Source organism: Calidris pugnax, unplaced genomic scaffold, assembly GCF_001431845.1.
Source record: "Calidris pugnax isolate Ruff unplaced genomic scaffold, ASM143184v1 scaffold27, whole genome shotgun sequence".
Lineage (NCBI taxonomy): Eukaryota > Metazoa > Chordata > Aves > Charadriiformes > Scolopacidae > Calidris > Calidris pugnax.
In genome coordinates this window covers 11,665,171-11,686,584 of record NW_015090893.1, presented here as the reverse complement: position 1 = coordinate 11,686,584, position 21,414 = coordinate 11,665,171, and the positions used below count along the sequence as shown (strand labels likewise).

At 44.3% G+C, this 21,414-nt stretch overlaps 1 protein-coding gene across 2 annotated transcripts in view; it reads left to right on the top strand.

Annotated features, from left to right (window-relative positions):
* Nucleotides 1-21,414, top strand: part of GRIA1 (glutamate receptor, ionotropic, AMPA 1) — a 131,704-nt gene that overhangs the window by 47,588 nt on the left and 62,702 nt on the right. For both annotated transcript variants that reach the window (XM_014947977.1, XM_014947978.1), the window contains exons 3-5: nucleotides 14,153-14,392; nucleotides 15,814-15,998; nucleotides 20,909-20,962. In XM_014947977.1, coding sequence (XP_014803463.1) covers nucleotides 14,153-14,392; nucleotides 15,814-15,998; nucleotides 20,909-20,962 — 479 coding nt within the window. The remainder of the gene's footprint in view (nucleotides 1-14,152; nucleotides 14,393-15,813; nucleotides 15,999-20,908; nucleotides 20,963-21,414) is intronic.

Below are 21,414 nucleotides of genomic sequence, written 5' to 3'. Positions count from 1 at the left end.
ATCCCAAATCACCTTCAGATCATTTCAACATCTTTTCTTTAAAGAGACATGGTAGTCAACCAAGTTATTTAAGCATGTTTTGGAAATGCTACCAAGGCTCTCAACTGACACCACTCTACTGTCAGGACTAGTAGTGCAGAGGAATGATCAGAACAAATACTTAGGAAATATGACTGCAGGCGTTCACTGCCGCGTTAAGCATAAGCAGGCAAAAATAATTTCTCTCACAGGGAAATTAATCTTTTCTCTAACAGGAAGGTCAGGAACTCAAAATGAAGGCTACATACTCCTCTCTGCCACACTCAGCACCTAAGGTGGGTTGCAGTACAGAAAGAAGAAAATTACAGCCCACATTGTTTTAGAAAAGGCAATCCCAGAGGTGTAAATCACAGGCTTTTACATTGCCCCCTGGCTTCTTGCACGCACCAAAAGACAGAGGAATCTGGCCCAGAGACATTTCCTTTTGCCTTGTTTCTTCCAGAATAAGTTTTTACTGTGGTTTTGCCCACTTATGGCAGCAGCCTCTGTTCTGGAAACCTTCTCTTGTAGATAGCAGTTCCACCTGCCTTTCCCCTTGGAGGCTTCTGGAATAAATGGTGCCTTAATTAAGTTAATGATACCTTTAGCCATCCATGTGCTCACTTTAGATGTACTGTTAGAGTCCATTACACAGTGTAGTTTCCCCAGTTTTCCATGTGGGAAGCAAATCTAACACCTGATGTGTGAAGCTCTCCATGGCTCGGTTGTCTTGCACAATATTTGTTAAATCCAAGGACTGTTTCTACTCCTTGAAACCCTGGTGCTCCTGCCATCTCTCTGTTCAAGACCTGCCTGACCATGGGGTTGCCAGCAACTCTGATTTCATGGACTAATGTATTTCATCAGGGGCATCTCCCTGCAATGTCAACAGAAGGCTTGAGCAACGTCTGGTGAATAGTGAGTGAGTCTCTAAAGTTTGTGAAAAGTGATACAAATTAGCATCCTTCAGTCTGCTGCTGCTTTTCTGTCTAAATAATATTTTACAGGTAAAGTATCTGCTGAGAAGCAGTGGGGTTTTCTCAGTAGCTGCCTAAATCATGTCGCAGTCTTTGGTTTACACTGAGTAACTGCTTGAGACAAAAACTGCATCTGTATGTGCAGTGTCATTGCTCCCGGATGATGAATGACCCCAAGTTTCTAACAACTTCCCTTCCTGTGCTCTGGCTGGCGTCCCCTCAATTTGCATTTATGCAGAGTGTTTTACATGATCTCTCTTGCTCTTTACAGCTCACTAGAGAGTCTCTTTCTTCAGGAGCTTAAAAACTCTCCTGGAATGGAAATCAGTAGAGAAGGTGCTGTTTGTATCTAACTAGGCATGTCGAGCAAGAGATCTCAGTGTTTTCCTAATACTAAAGATGTTCCTTCATTCTTCTCCTAAGACACATATCCCATTTTTCCCATTTTTTCAGTCCCACTGATAGTGCAGACTGTTCAAGGTAATGGAGATTCTCCTGGTAACTTCACTGGTCTCTACCTACAGAAGATGACTTAGTGTTTTCCACAAACAGAAATCTTTCCTGTGAACACATGAAGCTCTGCAAGTGAAACATCTAGTCAAAAAATCCTTTCCTGAAGTTATTGTCTCTCTAGAAGATGCTATTATGATGCTTTGTGTCTGAGCATTTGGTGCCACCTGCCACTAACATCAATGGAATTTGCTACCCAGGGTTTTTTTTAAGCAAAAGGTGTGCATTCCAGCTGACTATCTAAAATTGGTGACAGGCTGAGCAGCTTCTCCCACCTCTTTGTCCTTTTCTCAGTCCTGTGAGGTTCATTTCCTTATGGGACCGGCTTGTTATGGGAGGTGATTTTTATGGATTTAAGTGAAGGTTTGGGAGAAGTTTGTAGCTGTAAAAGTCTCCTCTGTCATGCTGGTAAAATGACACAGATTTTACCCAAGATTTTTTAGGAAAATCTTGGATTCCACTGTGTTTCCAAATGACACAGATTTTACCCAAGATTTTTTAGTGTTTCCGGTGAAGGTCTTGCTAGGTAGCCAGCTGGTTGATATTTGGTGTTTTGGGACACATTCACACAGGGGTTCCAGGTCTATCAATCCACAAGTTTGTTGGAGCAGTAGAACAGAGAGTGGAGTTCCCCCAGCTCCCCCGTTCCCACTGATGCCTCCACCTCCTGCGAGAGGGAAGCCGCCCTCTACAGCTGCTTGCAGCCCCAGTTTAACAAGTATCACCTCTCCAAAAAAGCTCCATCTGGACGCGCTAGCTAGATGCACTTCATGTAAACTGTTTGTTCCACCACCCACAACGAGCTATTCGCACAGAAGTTTCACCAGAGACCATAAAATTGCAAACCATAGGTCCAGATCTCGCCATCTGTCACAGTTCTGCATTCCTGCTCCCCAGACAACACAGTCTCCCACCGGGTTTAAAAGATCCCAAGCTTAAACTTGTTTGTTTGGGATTTTTCAAAAAACCTGATGCTCAGAGGCACTGCAGAAATAAAAATGTGGTAGCTATTATCATTTATTGCCCTCGCAACGCAGACAGGATTAAAGCTGTTCTAATGACAGGGAAGAAATGGTAATATTCCCCCTGACATTAAGTAGGCCTGAAGAAACCTATGAGCACAATGGAATGGAACATTAATGTGAAAAGGAAAAGTAAAAACCCTACAAGAAATTATTATAGCAAAGAACCACCAAGGGAGGCACTTAAGCCCACAAAAGCCAGCACTCTCAGATGTCAAAGGATCTTGTCATTCTGCACTGAACTCAGCCCTTGCTGGGGTGTTAAATGGGGTTTTAAAACCATTCCTGCTTTCAGAGACCTTCGGTGAATACAATTTACAACCAGGTAGCACAAAGGGCTTGTGCTCCAGAAGCTTACCCCTTACATGCTGAGTGTAGTTCGCTGGGCTTGTACCTTTGCTGCTCCCCTTTTCAGAAGATTCTAATGGCTCCAGTGACTGCAGAAAAGATGGCACTTTTGGAGCAGCGATGGCACATGTAGGTTTTGGAGCACCTGCCTTGCTAGTTCAGCAGATACCTGCAACATAGCCTTGAAAATTTATAGGAAATGTGAATATTTATATATAACATGTCAGCTGGTGGGTTTAAGTACTGCTTCCCACTTCGGGCCCCAAGGACAAGATGCTTTTTCCTGTATGCAAGAGGTTTTCTTTGGAGAAGAATGTTTTGTCCTGGATAAGGGCAAGTTCTTCCTTCTTTACCCAGACCAGTAAGACTCTATTCCTGTGGAGAGGTGAGCTTGCTGGTGCTTTCCCCACACAATGTACCCTGTGGTTTTTGTCTGCTGTCTTTTATTTTTAAATGAACAGGAAGTCAAATAATGTCAGAAAAGCCAACAATAGCTTACTACAAGAGGGAAACATCCTCTGTGCCCTCTAAAGCCTGCATCAGCCAGCCTCCCTCCTGGGCTGCGAGATATTTCAAGGTAGAGCACATCATCACTTCTGAAAAGATCCATTAGGTTATGGAAAATTCTCCCAGCTTTCCATTTACGTCCCTCCTTATCTTTTGTTTTACTTTGTGTGGTGAGCCAGCCGCATCGTTTCTCTCCTCTCTGCTGGGAAGGTAATTCTCTACTCCAAGGAGGCTATTCAGTGGTTTTCTTTATTGCTATTTAACACGTATACATTATAGTACCTCGCAGAGGCCTCGTAGCATTGTGCCAGGCATCCTACAAACACATGCAGAGTGAGGGTTGCATCTACAGCGGGTACTCATGTGTGGGGGATAACAGAATAAGAGTAATTCTGAGCCAATTGCAATTAATAATAATACCCACACATCCTACGTAGGAGTATGGGATATGGCATATCCTTATGTTTCCTTGAAGGCAACACACCCCTGAAGTTTAAAAAGGGAGTTGTTTAGGGGATTTTCTCGTCAATTTAAAAAAATCACTATCAGGAGAAGGAGTCAGTAGTTAAGGAAAAATACAGGTCTCTTTTCATATGCATCCAAAGCAGGGATTAAAAGCTGGGAACACCAGCTGGGAACACCTGACTTTGCAAAGTTTAACACCTGCTTTGCTTGGATGCAGCTGACTCTGTTGGCTGAAGAGCATCAGGAGTCTGACACTGGGACCAAGAAATCCAGTGCTTGTACCTGAGTGTAAATATATTCCCAGGGACCATGGAAGCATCATGTGCATGTGTGTGTGTTGTCAGGTTTTTTGGCTGCTTTGAATAGAAAAAGGTGGAGTGTTAATAAATAAAGTTGTTAGTTTCCAGTCTGTTATCAAGAAAGACTTAAAATTATTTGTGTTAGTTCAGTGCCATGCAAGGATAAGGTTTTATGCACCATAGCACAAAACAATTAAAAGTTGGAAATTTAGAAGCAGGAGTGGGGAAAAAATAGAGACAGGAAGAAAGGAGAAGGGATTAGAGGTGCTCACCTCCGGCTGCGTGCGGAGGAGCAGGCTCAGGGCACGAGAGCACATCATCGCTGACGTGAGAGCGTTGGTGTGTAGCTGTCCAGGTGCTGTGATCCAAACTGCTGTGTGTGACTTGTCGTTCTCAAACAGGCATATTCTTTCAGTGCGTGTCACGTATCTTGCTAGCAAAAGCTCAGTGCCTGGGGAGGGAAATGTTTAAAGCCATCATGAGAACTGTTAAAGCAGAAAGCGGAGCTCTGTATGCAGGTCGGACCTCAGCACTTCCAAGTGCTGAGATCCCAAAGCAGGCACAGAAAATACCGTGTGTAGACCCAGTTCTGAGGAAGTCTGCTGGGCCACCTGGTCTCCTGCTGTCACTGGTCACCAGATGAGACCTTCCTACTCAGACCCGCTCTCTAAATACAGTGATTTTTACTGTGCATCTTGCTGATAAACGCATAGTCATGTCTATGTATGGAAGTAATCATGTTGAAAGTTAGTCTGTTCTTCAGATGCCTGCCAAATCACAAAATTTGGTCCTGATCCTGTAATTTAGAGTATGGAATTCAGTGCCCCGTAAAGCTGTAGTCCTGTAGATTGCAAATGACCAAGACCCCACAAGGTTAGATTTTGATGGAAAATTAAAAGGTATTGAGCTGATGGGGCAGGGAGAGAGGCTGGTAGAGAGCTGCAGTTAAAAAGAGTCTGGATTGCAACCTTCATTACAGTCCTGGGAGGAGGAGTATATGTATCGTAACTGAACTCCATGCCTGGAGCAGACTTCAGGGAGGGGTTAATGGAGACATTATTATGAGCAGGAAGTAATCCTGAAAAAAACGGGACCAATACAGATGAGAAAATTTACCAAAATACTGTTTTCCTAATTGAAGGCAACAACACAAGTCTCAGGAATGTCACAGAGAACACATCAGAGACGGAGACATTAGTTTGGCTTCTAAACTGGCACATCTGCAAAAGCACAGACTAGAGAAAATCTGGGAATATCTATGCAGATGTTTTATGAAGCAGGGCGACGTGGGACCAAAATTGCAATCATCGGGATAAAGAAAGGAGTCGTTGAGGTAGACATTAACACCCTCCTTCCCCAGTGGAAGTAACATTAATGTTGGAATAACTTTTCCAGAGAAAGTCCGTTGTCTGGTTTTCGCATTGTGACCTGCAACAGGTTTCAGGGCAAGCACTTACAAAATCCTCATTAGAACCTGAGGCTTGCACTGAAGACATTCACAGGCTTTAATGTCTAGAAAAACTGCCGTGAACAGATATAATGTATTAGGGAAAGAAAGGAAGCTATTGAAGACAAAATGTATTCCATCTGCAGTGAGCTTTTCTTTATGTGACATGACACATTTGCTTTCTGCTACTGCTTATCTTCCCCCCTCCCACCACTCACTCCTCTCTTTTTTACTCTGTTTTAATAATTCAGCTCTTACAGCCCAGAATTAAATGTTGTGCTGACCTAAGAGCAGTGTGCTATGTGCTATATTAACATGCTGTCGGTTTGGTCCTTTTTTCTTTTCCTCCGTTGTTGTTCATGGTCCCCAGCAGAAAGCTACACCGTGATATTGTATTTAGTTTTCCTAGTGTAGCACTATCTGCAGAAGGACTAATATAATACAAAAGGCCATCTAATAAAACAGCAAAAGTAAAATTGGTTCAACCCTCATCCCTTGCCTCCTTTTATAATATCACTGACACTTTTTCATTTGTAGTAATCTTGCTTTAATATTTATGACTCTGCTTCAGACATGGAGAGTTCAACGAGGACAGATTTTTGGGTTTCTATTTTACTGCAGGAGGTGACGTGAGAGCAGGGACAGCTGGTCTCCCAGAGCCCATGGGGCCCACAGCAACATCCATCTATAGCTGGGGGCCCTATGAAGCATCACCCCCTCCTTTTAGGGGAGCTGTAGGGGAGCTCAAGGTGAGGGTTGTGAGCAGGAGCTGGTTTTGAAGAGCTTCTGCTGCTCCAAGGCAGCCCAGCATGGCCAGCTTTTTCCACTTGCTTCCTTCTGGACACAGCATAAGGCTGGACTTTTCAGCAGCCCCGCTGCCAGCACAGGCTCTCTGACAGTTCTGGCACATGTGTCAACATCAAACTGCTCAAAAGCCATGCAAGGCTCAAGAGCCACCAGTGGGACATCCCTGAGCTCCAGGAGCAGGAGATATACCTTTCATTAATGAAAGATGATGATTTTTAATGACATAACGTGCCATAAAAGGATCTCAGAAGACTGTATCCCAGCTGGGTTGCCTTGCTGTGGTTTCATAGCTAGCTGTACCCCAGAAATGAACCAGACAGGCATGTACGAAAAGAGAATTTTTTTAAAAAGACAAATCCTTCATTAGAGCTGAAATATGTAGAATTTTTTCCAGGTGCCAAAGCCCTTCTGCATGTCTTTTCTGTTTTAAAAAAGCTACAAAAGCAGGAAGTGGTGTGGAAAAGCTGTGGTTTTGGTATGGGACACTGGAGAGATTAAGGCAGTAGATAACAAGAAAATTACACAGCTTGAGAGTGTGGCATCAGTGCTTCCAGCTCAGAATATGTTCTTATTTTAGGTCTTTAGGAGCATGGAGGAAGAGCCAGTCTCTGACCTGAGGGACTGGAACAGATGGGGCTCAGAGAAAGGCAGTCACCTTCTTCCACTTCACAAGCCAAGATCCAAGTCATGATTAGATAACAAACCTGAAACAGAGATGGCACTGGACCTGTTTCCCTTTACATATAAGATCTGTTAGCCACAGGATCCTCATTAGCCAACCTGTCCCTATTGGAATAATAACCTAATTCTAACAACAGAAGGGCTTTTGTAAAGTCTCAATGCTGCTTGAGATGGCCATCCTGTCCTTTCCACTGGTGTCTCTGTTTTCTTTCCATGGGTTAGCCATCATTTGAAGGCTATGCAGAAAATACAGCTGTCAACAGACATTTTATTTAAGGGAACATCCAAGTCTGTGACCCCAGAAGACCCTGGTCTCAGCTGATACATACCCATGTCTACTCTGGGTTCTAGTCCAGGTTTGGTTAAAAGATGCTCATTATCTCAGTATTTCATGTAGGGAATTTGCACCTAATTCCTGTTAAAAGCGCCACCATTACTTAGAAATAGTTTGAATATTAACTGGCAACCCTTCAATATACTTAATTCTTAATTTTATATGATTCAACAAAATCTTAGCAATCCTCAAAGTAATAACATATTTAAAAGCAAGCAAAGCAAATAAGGAAAGTCTTGTCAAACACCTTGGTTTTCCTTTTCTTTCTTCAACAAGCTCAGTGACCCCATTAAGACCTTTGATATTTGAATTTTCTCTTCCATTTTGTACACTGAATAAGAACTACATTTGAAGACTCTATCAGAAAAAGAGGTTTCAAGGTGTGAAGTGCAAAAATGGAAGAGCTATGATTTTCAACTGGTCCCTTTGACAGAGAAGTAAAAGTCAACCTCCTATGGACATATCTTCCACCACCGTGATTATAATTCAGAAGTGCACTTAAACGACTAAGAGTCCATGTTGTTAGTATTTGTTGACAAAAGCTCCATGTTATTTCCATTTCCTAAAACTCAGCAGCATGCGAGAAAGAAGTATCCCAAATCCAATTTGATCTCAAGGGAAAGTTATCATTTGTCAGCCAAGCAAACTAAGACTTATTTGTCAGGCAGGTGAACTTAACTAAAAGTGAAGCTAGCAGCATGAACAGTTATGAGCAGCTCTCAGTCATGGGTTATTGTTTAAATATGAGGGAAGAGAAGCAGATCTTGACATAAAAATCCACACTGCTTTCCAGCTTCCAAGATGGTCAGAGCCTCAGTGCAGGAAAACGATGAAAGGGAGCACGCTTCTGTGACTTCTATATGTTTGTAAGAGAAACATGTATTTCTTGTGATATCACATCAGCTTTATTTGCAGTTGATCAAATATATGGGACATATCTGCTGTCAGCTAAATACATGCGTGGAGCGATGGGGGAGTGTAGAATCTGTTTGGCTTTCCCCTGCTAGAAAAATCTGTGGGAACATGCTGTCGTTGGGATGTGCTGAAGAGATGCACTCTGGCACCTACGCCACACTGGAGAACTGTGAGGACAAACATTTGGGAGGAAAGCTGAGCTGATCCTAATTGAAGCAGACACTGGTGCTCTTTCATCAAAATTCCACCGGCTTCGCCAACCTGATGTCAGGTTCTCCATCACCATGTGAGGGTCGCCTCCAGGCAGGGCATGCTAAAAATAAATTATGCATGCGTATCCCCCCTCCTCTTTCCCACATGTGCACACACATACTCCAAGTGAGCAAAGCAAAGCATGTGGGAACTGCTCCTGGACACTGCTGTTGTCAATAAGTATGTTTTGCTGCAAGTGAGGGGTTGGGTTCTGTGTCCCAACAGGTTTGGGCAGATAAAGGATGTGCTGCACTGATATTGGGGCTGCCAGCGTTGCAGGATGAGTCTTTAACAGCTTACAGAGGACAGCAGACTGAGATGACTTTTATTACACTCAAAGTCTGGCCACACTAATTTTGCAATTTTCAAAAGGCATATGTTAATTTGGTTTCTGGAGTAAGTGCTGTGTGTGTTGGACTGGGTGATTTCAAAGATTTCTTCTCATTTTGGAGTCTACAATTCCAAATTGCCCTCTTCTTTCCCTGACTGCTTGGACTATGGTTGTTTGCTCAAAATCCTCACAACATCTGCAGCTCAGCATGTAGGAATGGCTTTCCTGGAGGGGGTGTGGTGTCTTCCCTCCTGGATGCTCCTCAGATATGACATCCTCCAGGGTTGGGAAGGGCTCTGAGATCTGACAGGGACCATCTGGGGGTTTTGTCTCCTCCTGCAACAGAGAACATGAGTTGTTTGTGGGGAACATCTGGGGATATTTTGTTTAATCAATTTTTTCTACTGCTCCTGTGGCTTTGGGTATTAGTAGTGTCTCTGCTACTTCTGTTGTCTGACAGAGGCACGCAGCAGTTGAGTCTCCTGAGAGTCAACTAAACCATATTATTGGCTCCCTCCAGGCGTAGCTGGGTGAAACTTAATGGTCCATGAGATACAGAAAGTCAGTAGAAATGATCTAATGTCCCCTTCTAGTCTTAAACTCAGTGAAATGGTGAAAATTCTGCTTCTAAAGGAAATGGCAGATGAGCGTTGCCAGGATCTCCTACCAGGCTTCTTCTCCAGCTGTGTCCATGGGGAGCAGTTGCCTTTTTGCAGTCGTGTTTGCAGATTCTCAGCAGAATTGCTCCATTTTCACTCCTGGAGACCAAATCCTCATTCCCATCCTTCTGTGCAGCTCATTTTCTCGTTCTCCTCCGTCAAATGCAGAGACTGTTTCAGCCCCTCTTTGTGGTGACAAAGAGAAACTTTTTTGTTTCCCTTCTGCTTTTACCAAAATCCAAGTGAGATTTCTGTTATGTCTGAGATCTGCCTTTCACCTGATCAAACCTCCAGTTCCATGACATCCCTGGCCCTCCTGAGTGCAGGAATCAGTCTTGTGCAGTCTTGTGCATCTACTTTCTCTGTGATTTTTGGCCAAAACCAAAGTCTACCAGGAATTTTTATAGACTCAGAACAACTCTTTTGCTTCCCTCTTCTGTAGAAAAAATGTGCAATTTAAAGTTGTGAGCATGTATTTTTCTTTTTGCAAAGGTGATCAGAGCTCCCTGTCTTCAGCTGCTGGGTAGGTGTCCTTTCCTGCATGTGTTTTCGATAAAATCAGTGTTTCGTCTCTTAGATTTAAATGCTTTACCTTGAATATTTCCATATGAAAAGTGAAACTTGAGAGAAATCGCAGGATTAGAAATCCTAGAGTCTGGGGATTTCAACCGTGAGTGAAGCACAGCAGAGTGTGCTTTTTCCTCATCTGAATTCAAGGACACACCAGCTCCACAAAGGCAACCTTTCCACAAAGGGAGAGGGGAGAAGGCCTCCTTCTGCTTGCTCTACCACATCAGTCACTTTTTAACTAGGTACCAGAAATCTTACAAAGCTATTTTGTTTTTACTGTAAGCTAGGAGTGGTTTTAGAACAGTCTGAGGAGGTCTCACCTCACCTGGCTGCAACAGGCACTGTGGAGTTGTGTCCAGAGTGTAGCTGGTTGTTGCTGGGTTGTGTTTACAGTGTAACCAGGTGACAATCAAATTAAAGCCTCTGCTTTTACCTAATTTTATTTGTGGGATGGCACTAGGGAGCCTCAGTGAGAGATCCTGTGCCCAGAGAAGGAAGAATATGGGATGTCCATGGTGCTTGGTGCAGGACACACTGGGAATGTCCTAGCCAAAAGCCCCAACGTGATCAATTATACAGGACTGAACAGGGTCAATAAGGTAGTAGTTGCCATGGTTATCAGTCATTATGAACTGTATTTTCCGAGGGCTTGTTTAGAGGAAAACTTTTCTGTAATTAATTATAAATTCATTTTAAGATAATAGCAGAGTTACAACCCAGAATAGGTGTTCTCTGTCCTTTCCCTTTGTGCAGCCCAAAGGCCAAGAATAGCACATGCAAACTGTCACAAATGTCAGCATTTACACCCAAGTGAACACTCTTCGCTCGTGCTCACCTCCTTGGATAGGCAGACATTTATGCTGTTGCATTTCACCCAGTTTCCCACCTGTAGAAATGAGATTCTGAGGCTGAACGGTCCAAATTAAAGTGCTTGAGCTAATTACCAGACTGACTGCAACTCTCTTCTGTAGGTAAAGCCAGCCAGTGGCCACCCAACAAGTAGCTGCCACAAGGCTTGCAAAGTGTGATGTTATCATGGCCAATTGACCAGCAGAGCTCAACTTGTTGGACCATCCATTCTAGCACGATCTTTGTCCCTTTTATGTTTCATAATCTTTTTAGAAAAGCATCAGTCAGAGGTTAGTGACCAGCGAGGAACTCATCAGCTTCTTCCCCTCTAGAAAAACAAAGAGAATTTAAAATATTTGTTTCCTCTAGTTAAGGTTTACAATTCTTAATAGTATGTTATTAGGAAGTTGCAGAGCAATCAAATGAGAACACAATTGTTAATAAATTTGCTTAATAATACAATTAAAGCAAATATAAAGAAATTCCAGCTATTTCAGTGTATTAAGTAAATGGCAAGTAATTTCTTTTTAGTTTTGCTGGGTGAAGTAATTTGGAACATCTGTATTTTAAAATAGTCCTGAAATTTAAATTCCTTTGCTGCTGTTGGTTTTACATTTTGCCAAGTTCAGTCCCAGGAAGGTGGCTGCAGTTCTCACTCTTTTCATTTTTCCAGATGAATTGACACAACAGTGTCTTTGTTGTTCTTTGGGTGGTAACGCTCTGCAAGTCTTTTTTTTTCCAGATTATCTGTCTTGTCCATGGCTCCTCTTAGTCTGAAAGTACAAAGCGAGCTAGGGTTCCTTCCAGACTTACTAATGATAAAGACTGTTCGTTCTCCCAGTTGTCTTTGGTGCAATCTGTTTCAAACGCTGGGATTGATGAGTGTCTCAGAACAGTGTAGGAGGGCTGCCTGAGCGTGACTGAGCCACAGAGTTAAAAAAAAAAATATCTAAAAAATAATAGATTCATTTCAAATAGAGAATAAAATTCAAGGAAGCCATGGCTTGCCTAATACTAAACAAAGCAAGCCAGCTAAGTTTATTGTCTGGATTATTAATTGTGCTGGATTGTTCAGCTGCCCCGAGAATGTCACTTTAATCATTCGGTGAGTCTGAAGCCCGGGTCTCCAGAGATGATGTTCTGATGTCTCACATATGGTATATCGCACTGTTCATTAGACCCACTGGTCCAGTCACATGGAAATGATGTTCAGACTATTTCTATCTGTGCCTGTTACTTTTCTTCCTGAATGTGTCAGTCTCATGATGAGGGCAGTGACTCCAGCTGATACAGACACAATTGCTGATTGCAAAGAGAGGCACTGCCGTGAAAATAAAGAGAAGAGAGGTTTATTTCCGTCATGGTTCGGGCTCTGTGAGCAGTCCCTGTCCCACAGAAATACACAGTCCTTTTGTATTTTGAGGAGGGTGCTGAGGTATGTGAGACCACAGTCACTGAGTAGTGAAGAGAGGATGAGTGACCTTGGGAACAAACTTCTGGGGTGGAATGCTCAAAACCTGGAGTCACCTCCAAGAGGAAGGAAAAAATCTCACTGGTGTCATGAGATTCGGTTCTCAGCTCTCAACACTCTGCATCGTTTCAAAAATCTGGCTTCATTTTGGTGTTGTGATGGGAGCGGGGACTCGCTTTGCAGGGTAGGAAGCAGGATTTCTTCATCTTCCCTCTGAATATTTGATGCTGGCAGTAGAGGAGTGAGGAACGAGGTAATCTTACACAGGATGGCAGTAAGCCAGTTGAGGATGACTTCTGGTCCCCACTGGAGGCTCAGAGCTTTGGATGCAGCCCAGCTAAGGATGAAGCAAGCTCATGTTTAAGAGTATGTGTCCAGCCACATGTGCAGAAGGTTCGGTGCTGGTGGCTACCAGCAGAAACCAGGTCAAGGGATTCCCAAGCAGCTCACAGCACTTGCCAGGGGACCCCAAAATGTCACATCCAGCTTCTCACCCTGCACTCTGTTGGGGGGAGGGGCTGGCAAGTGATGTGTGAGGTGTTGAGTCAGTAAAAATGTCAGAGCCAAAGGTCTCCAGAGTCAGAGTGACAACGGGAGGAGACACCAGTGCCAGGAGTTCTGACACAGGGAAAATGCTGTCACTGCCAACACCTCTGTCTTAGAGATTTATTGATGATAACTTGGGATGTGCCATAAACAGGGGTGATATTAAACGAGTCTGACTGTCTCAGGGGCTAAGTTTTACAACCCAAAGTGTGAACTCTCTCTGCCTGACTGAGATCCTGAGGCATTTTTCCAGCAGCTCCCACGGTCTCATTAAATGCTCTCCTGAGAAGAGCTTCAGCCCAGGAGCTTTCCCTGTGCAGCGCAGCGCCAGCTGCTGGGATCAGACACAGTTATCCGACGGAGAACCCAGTGTGCACCCTCAGAGCTTAGTCATGGAGAGCTCCCAGGCCACCACCACTGCCTCACTGAGCCCACAGCCTTTCCCTGCATGGCTTTTGGAGGAAACCAGAAATGTCCAGGCAGGTGTCCCCAAGTACCAACACACCCCTGGTGTCAGCAGCTCCAACCTCAGTGCCTGCAGCTCATGCCTGGGGACAAATCTCCCTCATAGTTGTGCTATGAGTGTATTGAACCTAGGTGAACCTTTGCTGAGATGCCCTCTCAGAGCGGTCTCATTTTCTGAGATCAAACCTATGGCTTCCTCCTGGAGTTATTGGCCACAAAGGGCTGTGCTGTCATGCAAATGCTTTCCTTCTGCACCTTGAAAGCATCTGGGGCTGCAATAGCAAGCTCTAGCTGCAGACTTCTTTCCCCATAGTAAAAGAGCTACAGGTCCCAGACAGCTGTCATCCCAAGGAGGCAGGGCTTGGTGAGCTACTGTGCTTTTCTGCTGAGGAGTTCCCTGGTTCAGATAATACATTTTGTCCCAGAAGCAGCAAAATCCTGAGGATACTGAATTCATTCTCCTGTGTCCCTTCTGCCTACTGAAGGTAAAGCAGGTCTGTGGTAATGCACAGAGCACCCCATGGCCAGAAGGTTGTGGCCACCAACCCACAGGCCACAAGGAAAGTGATCTTACCCAGAGAAACTACAGCTTATCCCAGGGAAAAGATTTATTTTGGTGACTTGCCTGAGAAACCTCCTTGTCCTTCTGCCCTCATGACCTTTTTTTCTGCTTCTCCAGTCTGCTCGCAGTTCTCCAAGGGCGTCTATGCCATCTTTGGATTTTACGAGAGGAGGACCGTCAACATGCTCACGTCCTTCTGCGGGGCTCTCCACGTCTGCTTCATAACGCCAAGCTTCCCTGTTGAAACATCAAACCAGTTTGTTCTCCAGCTTCGCCCAGAGCTCCAGGATGCCCTCATCAGTGTCATCGAGCACTACAGCTGGCAGAAGTTTGTGTATATTTATGATGCTGACCGGGGTAAGTCACAAGTATGTGGGAAGGGTTACCAAGCAATTAAACATAGTGGTCTAGATGGAGTCTTTGCCTCAAGAAGTCATTTTACTGTGGATTGCTGGAGACTGAGAGGGTGGTTAAGGGAAGGGTCACCCTATGCCTTCCTTGTCCTCTATTCCTTTTCTAAATATTCATTCCTGCTGAAGGTGGGCATTGATCACATGAAGCATTAACCTGACACAGTATACCTGCATTCATGGGGTCGGAGCTGAACCCCATCAACACAAGGGAAATATTTAATGTGTAAGTGGTTTGAATTTCAAATGGGGAAATTGTCTATCTTAAATAGGTCCCATATTTAATAGGTCTGTTGAACTCAAGGTCACTAAGATGCACATTTATAAATGTGAACCAACAGCTGCTCAGGTCTCACCCGAGCCCACATCCAGTTGTGATATGTGTGTATGTTTCTGGCAGGTAGCTTGAAAAACTCCCAGGTTCCTTGTGTTAGTGAGTGTTATTTGTCTATGTAAAACAGCAAAAGCCTTTGTTGGGCTCTTGGAAGATATTATCTAACTTTCTAAACCATGAACAAGGCTAGTGAGCTCATTGCTCTGTGATTTATTTTCCCAGCTCTCAGATGTCTTTAAAACTCTAGGTTTGGAGGCTGAGAGCAAAATGGACTTCTGGAGGACAGTGCAGAGGTAAAGGTGGTTCACAGCTCTGTCCTGGAAGGTGTCATTAGCCCTTGCAGGGACAAGATGACCTTAAGAAACAAGGGGAAAGTGTAAAAGCATCCTGCCCTGCTTTCTGTTGTCACGAAACATGGGCATGCTCAGTATCCCAAAAGAACTGCAGTAGGCAGGGTTGTCTAGCAGGACTTCAGAGTAGTGCTGAGTACGTATATCTCCTCTGAAAGGCTGTGCGTGTAATTTATGCAAGATCCTTTTAAAAATAATGAAGTTTTCTGATGAGATACTGCCAAGAGAGACAAGGATGCTGAATATCATTGTGTATTGTGATTGCTGAGGGTGTCCCTAACCCTAGGACAGTGTAAACAGATGAAAGAAGAGAAGGAAACTATGGCCCAAAGAAATCAAGTGATTTGGGTAGTGAGAGACAAGAAGATGGGGATTAGAGCTCTTATCTGAATCCCACAGTAGGGCCTGATCAACGAGACTGATCTGCCGATTACAAAGAAAACTAGGCCTGGAATCGTCTTATTTTCCTGTGCTAAGATAGAAAAAGCAGGAGTCATTAATTCTAGCCCAGCTGTGTTTGGGTAAGATGCTAGACTATTAGCTGCACTCTGTAGTTCTGCTGCGCTCTTGCGATGCTGTACCCAGCCCAGCTTGAGGCCGTTATGTGGGCTGTCAGAGGGATAGAAAGCTGCCATTGCACAACTAAAACCTGGTTCTCCCACTACTGTCCTCTTCCCATCGCAGGGTTGTCAGTCCTACAGAAAGTGCTGGACACTGCAGCTGAGAAGAACTGGCAGGTGACAGCTGTCAACATCCTGACGACAACAGAAGAGGGCTACCGCATGCTCTTCCAGGAGCTAGAGAAGAAGAAGGAAAGGCTGGTGGTGGTGGACTGTGAATCTGAGCGGCTGAACATCATCCTTAGCAAGGTTGTGTTGGTGTGGGTCTTTTGGGAGGGGTCTTGCATGCAGGACAGGAAGGGCTGTTTCTCCTAGAGAAGTTCTCCTCCCCATTCTTGTCTCATCCATGTCTCATTGAAGCTCTCGTTGCATGTGATGTGTGTGTATTGCAGCAGCCTGCTGAGCTTGCAGGTATTTCTCCATTGTGTTATTGTGGAAACTGCAAAGCTGTAGAAATACTAGGAGCTCCCATGTATTCGTGCTGAGTGAGATCTGCTGCTCCATGTTCCCTACTTGACTGACTCCTCTGCTGAGCCTTTTACTCCCCAGCAAGTCTGCTTTGTGCTAATTCTTCCAAGCAGTGTGCACAAGACGTGGCACTTCCTATTCTGCCGAGCTTTTCTCCATTTTTCCCACCTCCTGTGAGTTAGGGTGGAGGTGTGAATCGGCACTGCCAGACTCCTGGTCCTCCAGCCTCCATGTGCTGCACCAAATTCTCACAACCACTGCCAGCAGGACAGTGATGGAGAAGCTTAATGGTACATCTGTAGTGTCCTCAGGAGCAATGTCTCCAGATCAGGCTGGAGCTCGGCATCATCCCAGGGCATCCAGGCTGCAGTGGGATCGGATGTTTCCAGCTCCTCTCGTGCCTTGCAGTGAGAGAGACTAGTTCATTCCTGCCAGCTCCTGGCTGTTTTGTCAGCTTATGGCCATGAGGCAGATATGCAGCAGAGATATGGGATATGCAGCAGAGAACTCAGCAGCCAGGTTGTGTGTCCTGCCTTACTCATCCTCAATCTATATAGGTTGCCCAGTAGTGCAGACCCAAATATTCCCCATCCTCCTTCCTCTATGCCTCCTTTAATACTTTCCCTAAATCCTGAATATGGACTTCTGTGGACGCGAGATCAATGCAAACCAATGGACAGATCTGTCCATGCTTGTGTCCTTTCTTCAACTTCAGCCTTAATATTTTTGCCCCTCATACCTACAGCCAAAGCTTTCCCCACAGCTGGGACTCCTGTCCCACATGGCTTAGAAGGAGCCCCGCAGCACCACGCAGACGGTGCGCAGTGACTCCCACTATCGCACTTCTCATAACCAGCTCACTCTTGCCTCGTGCTTCACACGTCGCTTTGTCTAAGCTACCTGTCATCTCCTGTCTCACACTTCAGCTGCTCGCTGTCTGGGGCAAGGATTGCCATTTCACCAGCTGCACAGCTCAGCGACAAGCACAATCCATCCTCGTTGGATGTCTCTGGGTGCTACTCCATTATATAGAATAACGAAGCAGGTAACAGGTTTTAGCCTCAAAGGAAAGATCATGCTCATGAAGGAGAGACCAGATTATTCTGGAGGGTAAAGTCTTCTCTCTGATCACAGAGCAGCTGCAGTAGAACAAAATCTTTGACAGGATCTAAGTGGTGAATTTGCCTTTTCTGCAAGCTTTCCTTTAGGGTATATCAGATTTCTAGGGTTAACATTGTGGGGGTTTTAAGCCGGGTTTGTCTAACAGAAAACTAAGTTCTGTAGTCAAACGTTATCTCATTTTCCTAATATGAATAGGAAAATAAGTGGGTTGTTTTTCAAACTTCTTTACAGAACTGGAGGAAGAGTTAAACTTAGATATAAATAAAGCTATTTGCAAGAATACTAAAAAAAAACCAGATCTTGTGATTATATTTGTTTTGCCATGCTGTAAAAAACAACCATTAGAGACAGAGCAATTCCAACAGACATCTGTGCCTAGAAGGTAATGCTCCTGTTACGGATAGGTCTGCAGATAACTTTTTTCAGACTTGTGTAGTCCATTTTTATCCTCATTTGACTTCTTGTTCTGAGTCCACAGGGATTTCTGAGAGCAGAGGTAGTTATCCCAGTGTAAGCAGGAGACACCGGGTCTTTCAGAACATGCAGATGACCGGAGGGGATCAAAGATACTGTTCGGCTCATTATCCTGTGAAATTCAGCTGGGACCTAAACTCGGGCTGGGGGCCAGTTTCTCAGCTCACTGCACCAGCAACCTCTGCGTTGATGTCACTGCTCTGTTTGCCCTGTCTCTTTGAGTGTCTGAGGTGTTCAAAGAGCTGCCTCAGCATCTCAGGGGCTTTTAAATGCATTTGTCTTCTTCCCTGACAAGCCTGTCTCTGTCTTTCCGTGGCTGTGGATTTGTGCTCCCTGGTGAACAGAAGAGCTGGGGATGGCTCTTTAGCATCAGTCCCTCACATGTACACACTGGTGCTTGCACACACTTTTAATTTCTTCTTCCCACCCCATACACACAACACAAATAACCATCGCTGACTCCAGCAAGGCAGACCTCACATTCTGGAGACCGTAGCTGTAGAGGAGCCGGTGTTCAATGTGTTAACCATAAATGGGAAAATGACCTGATTTCTTTCTGGGAGATTTCACTCTGTTATGTCTCAAGGGTATGATTTATCTTTGCTGAGGTAACTGTCGTTTATAAGCCAGGCCTTGGTTCAGGGCAGGATATTTGCGGGGCCGCGCTGTGTAGCCTTAATGGGCTAAGAAAGCGGTGGGTTGTATTCCATCAAAGCCCTGTATTGTTTCTTCCTTGTCTCTCATTAAAATGAATAACTGGAATTTCTCCTTTGCCACTGTTTCACTCTGAGAGGATTTCTCTCTAATAGATGTCAAACTGGCCCATTAAGAAGTGGGTAATGAAACCTAGGTGGCCCAAGTGAGCTATCAGCATGCAGCCCAGCACAGCCTCTCACCATGTTCAGAGTAAGTGATAAATGCTATTATAACCTCAGCTTGCTACTGCCGTCCGGACACATTAGGACTGAGCAAGCATTCTAAAATAAATTAAGATCACAAATAACTGTGTAAAACACAGGAAGCAAGCCTCATAATTCAGGTGGATGGGCTGCAAGATTAACAGCTCAGGGAAAGCTGGATGGCAGCCCTCTCCGGTTCATCGACTCTGACACCTAATAAAATAACAAAGGGAGAGTTTGGGCAGAAGGAGCCAATGCCAGCTATTGTTGACACTGGAGAAATGGGGAATTGGATCGTAATTCTTAGACATCCCAGTGCCCCAGAGATGCTCTTTCCTCCCACAAGGTCTAGGACTTACTGCAAAGGTCAGTCATAGTTGATGAATGGAAGGGGACAAGTTGGGTCTGGTTTTGCTTCTCAGATCTGGCTATGGAAGATAATCAACCAACTACCCATAATAAGAGTATATGTCTTTATAGCATCAGGTATACAGAGTTTTTTTTATGAGGACTTCAGACTGCTCAGCAAAAGCCATACTGAGGGATCCTGTTGGGAGAACCTCAGGGCAGTGGAGCTGGTGGAGCTGACATTAGTTGTGTAAGAAACTGCTACTAAATGAAGCCTGCATTGGAGTTAATTGCCACCCCCACATTAATGCTGGGAACCAGATGAGTTTTAATGTGCATACAAGAGCACTTCATCAGGGAAAGGCTAAGGCAGATGAACCAGTTGCACAGAGCAAGCGTCAGCTCATTTATAATCCATTTGGAAATCCCTAAATGGCTGTTCATGATAATCTGGGAGTGTTGTCCCATGGGGAGGATCAGTCTGTGTGCGCCCTCATCTGATGCTTCTCAAACACCTGCTACCAGCCTGCTATCAGAGAGAAGTCCTGTGTAGACCCATCTTTGGCTGAATCCAACACAACAGTCATTTTATCATCATTCTGGCTGTGAGGATGTTTCTGGCCTTGCTAACATTCATGCAGATTTTGCCTAAGCGTTGGCAATGCAGGCAGTAGCTCAGAATCAATTCATATGACAATGGAAATAAGAGGTAGAGTTGCCAGCAAAGAAACCTTATGGAAACAGCACAATTATCTCAGAAACTGGCAATTCTTCTGTTTTTACAGGTTCTGAGGGCATGTTGGTTTGGGATTTTTTTTCACTGTCTGTTTTCTGTATGTGGATTGGCTCAAAAGGCAGATGGTATCTGTCTCTATTCACCTGGTAAGAATTTAACAGTGGTGCTGGAAATCCATGAAGAAGAATTTCTGTGGAAACATGGAGTCAGCAAGAATAATTTGGTTTTTAACAGTATTGTTTCTATATAATTTTTTTTAAATCAAGGAAGAAAAAGACAGCTGGGGACAATCTGATCAATGACCTTGTCCCCCATAGTCACAGGCAACCCTGCAACAGATGATGCCTTTCTACTTAGGCAAGGAAACTTTTCCAGCTAACATAGAAACTTTCAGATGTTACAGATCCATAAGCAATTGTGTTGATAAAAGAGAATAAACCCCTAACTTAACAGGCATCAGGGAGAAAGGAGGAAGTGTCAAAGAGCATCTATTGGGACACCATGAGCGTGAAGATATAAAGAATCTCAATGAGCATGCAAGGGTGATCCTCTGTTGAGTGACTTGCTTTGTTCTGGAGATGTGGCTTGAAGGTATCCCAGTGGACTAAAGGAGAAAAATTGCCCTACAGTCTAAACCTCCTGACATCTCGCCCAGGCAGGTGTCTCTGGCAGGGACTGTAGATGGGAGGATGTGCAGAATAACTCTCTAATCTTGCTCAGAGTTTCAGCTGCATTCACAGGACAAATGGACCCCAGCTTCCACTTTGTTCCTTTAATGTCTGAAATATAAATCTTGTTTAACCTTCTTTTAGAAAAAGCACTGTATTTCTATCCCTGAGCCCAGAGGAGACAGGTTGGTTCAGGCAGTTTATTCTCGCTGCCTGTGGAATCTGCCTGGGGATCTTGTCCTGTCTAATTTCAGACTTGCTGCTCAAATATCATGTGTTAAAGCTCTTTCCTTCCTCTAACAAGATTGCGAACTTCTATTTTGCTGTGGCTTCTTGTCTTCAGCAGTCTCATTGGGGGAAAATGGGGAGGAAGCATAGATAAACAAAGCTCTACTTCATTAGCTAGCTGGTCTCTGCTAAATATCCTTTGTTTTCTTCTTGCAGATCATCAAGCTTGAAAAGAATGGGAATGGCTACCACTACATTCTGGCAAATTTGGTGAGTTGCCCTTCGCTGTTTTTCTCGTATCATATTTTGTAAAGCACTATCTTACAGTTATTGAGCTGGAAGTCTTTTTTTTCTAATCCACTTTTTGGGTAGAAAAAATACCTAATTCCTTTGTGATATTGTCCTTGTGGAGTTTTGTGTCTTGTGCCAGCAAGATAATCTTCAGGGTATCTCCAAGGCTGCTGGATTATTGGATTTTTTGCCTTCAGATTCAATCTGCATCTTTTCAAAGCCAGTTAAGTGAACTGTCAATTAATGCTTGTTCTGATAATGATTTTTTTTACATGTAATGGGCACCTGGGGTCATGGTATTGCCTTCCAGCTTCTTGGTCAGGCCACCAAGAAGTTGTTGACCGTTGGTAACAACTTGCATTTTCTAACTAGTTTTAACTCCACTTCAGTGTGTCCCCCCAAAGTGAAGTGTTTCACAGCCATTCTGAGAG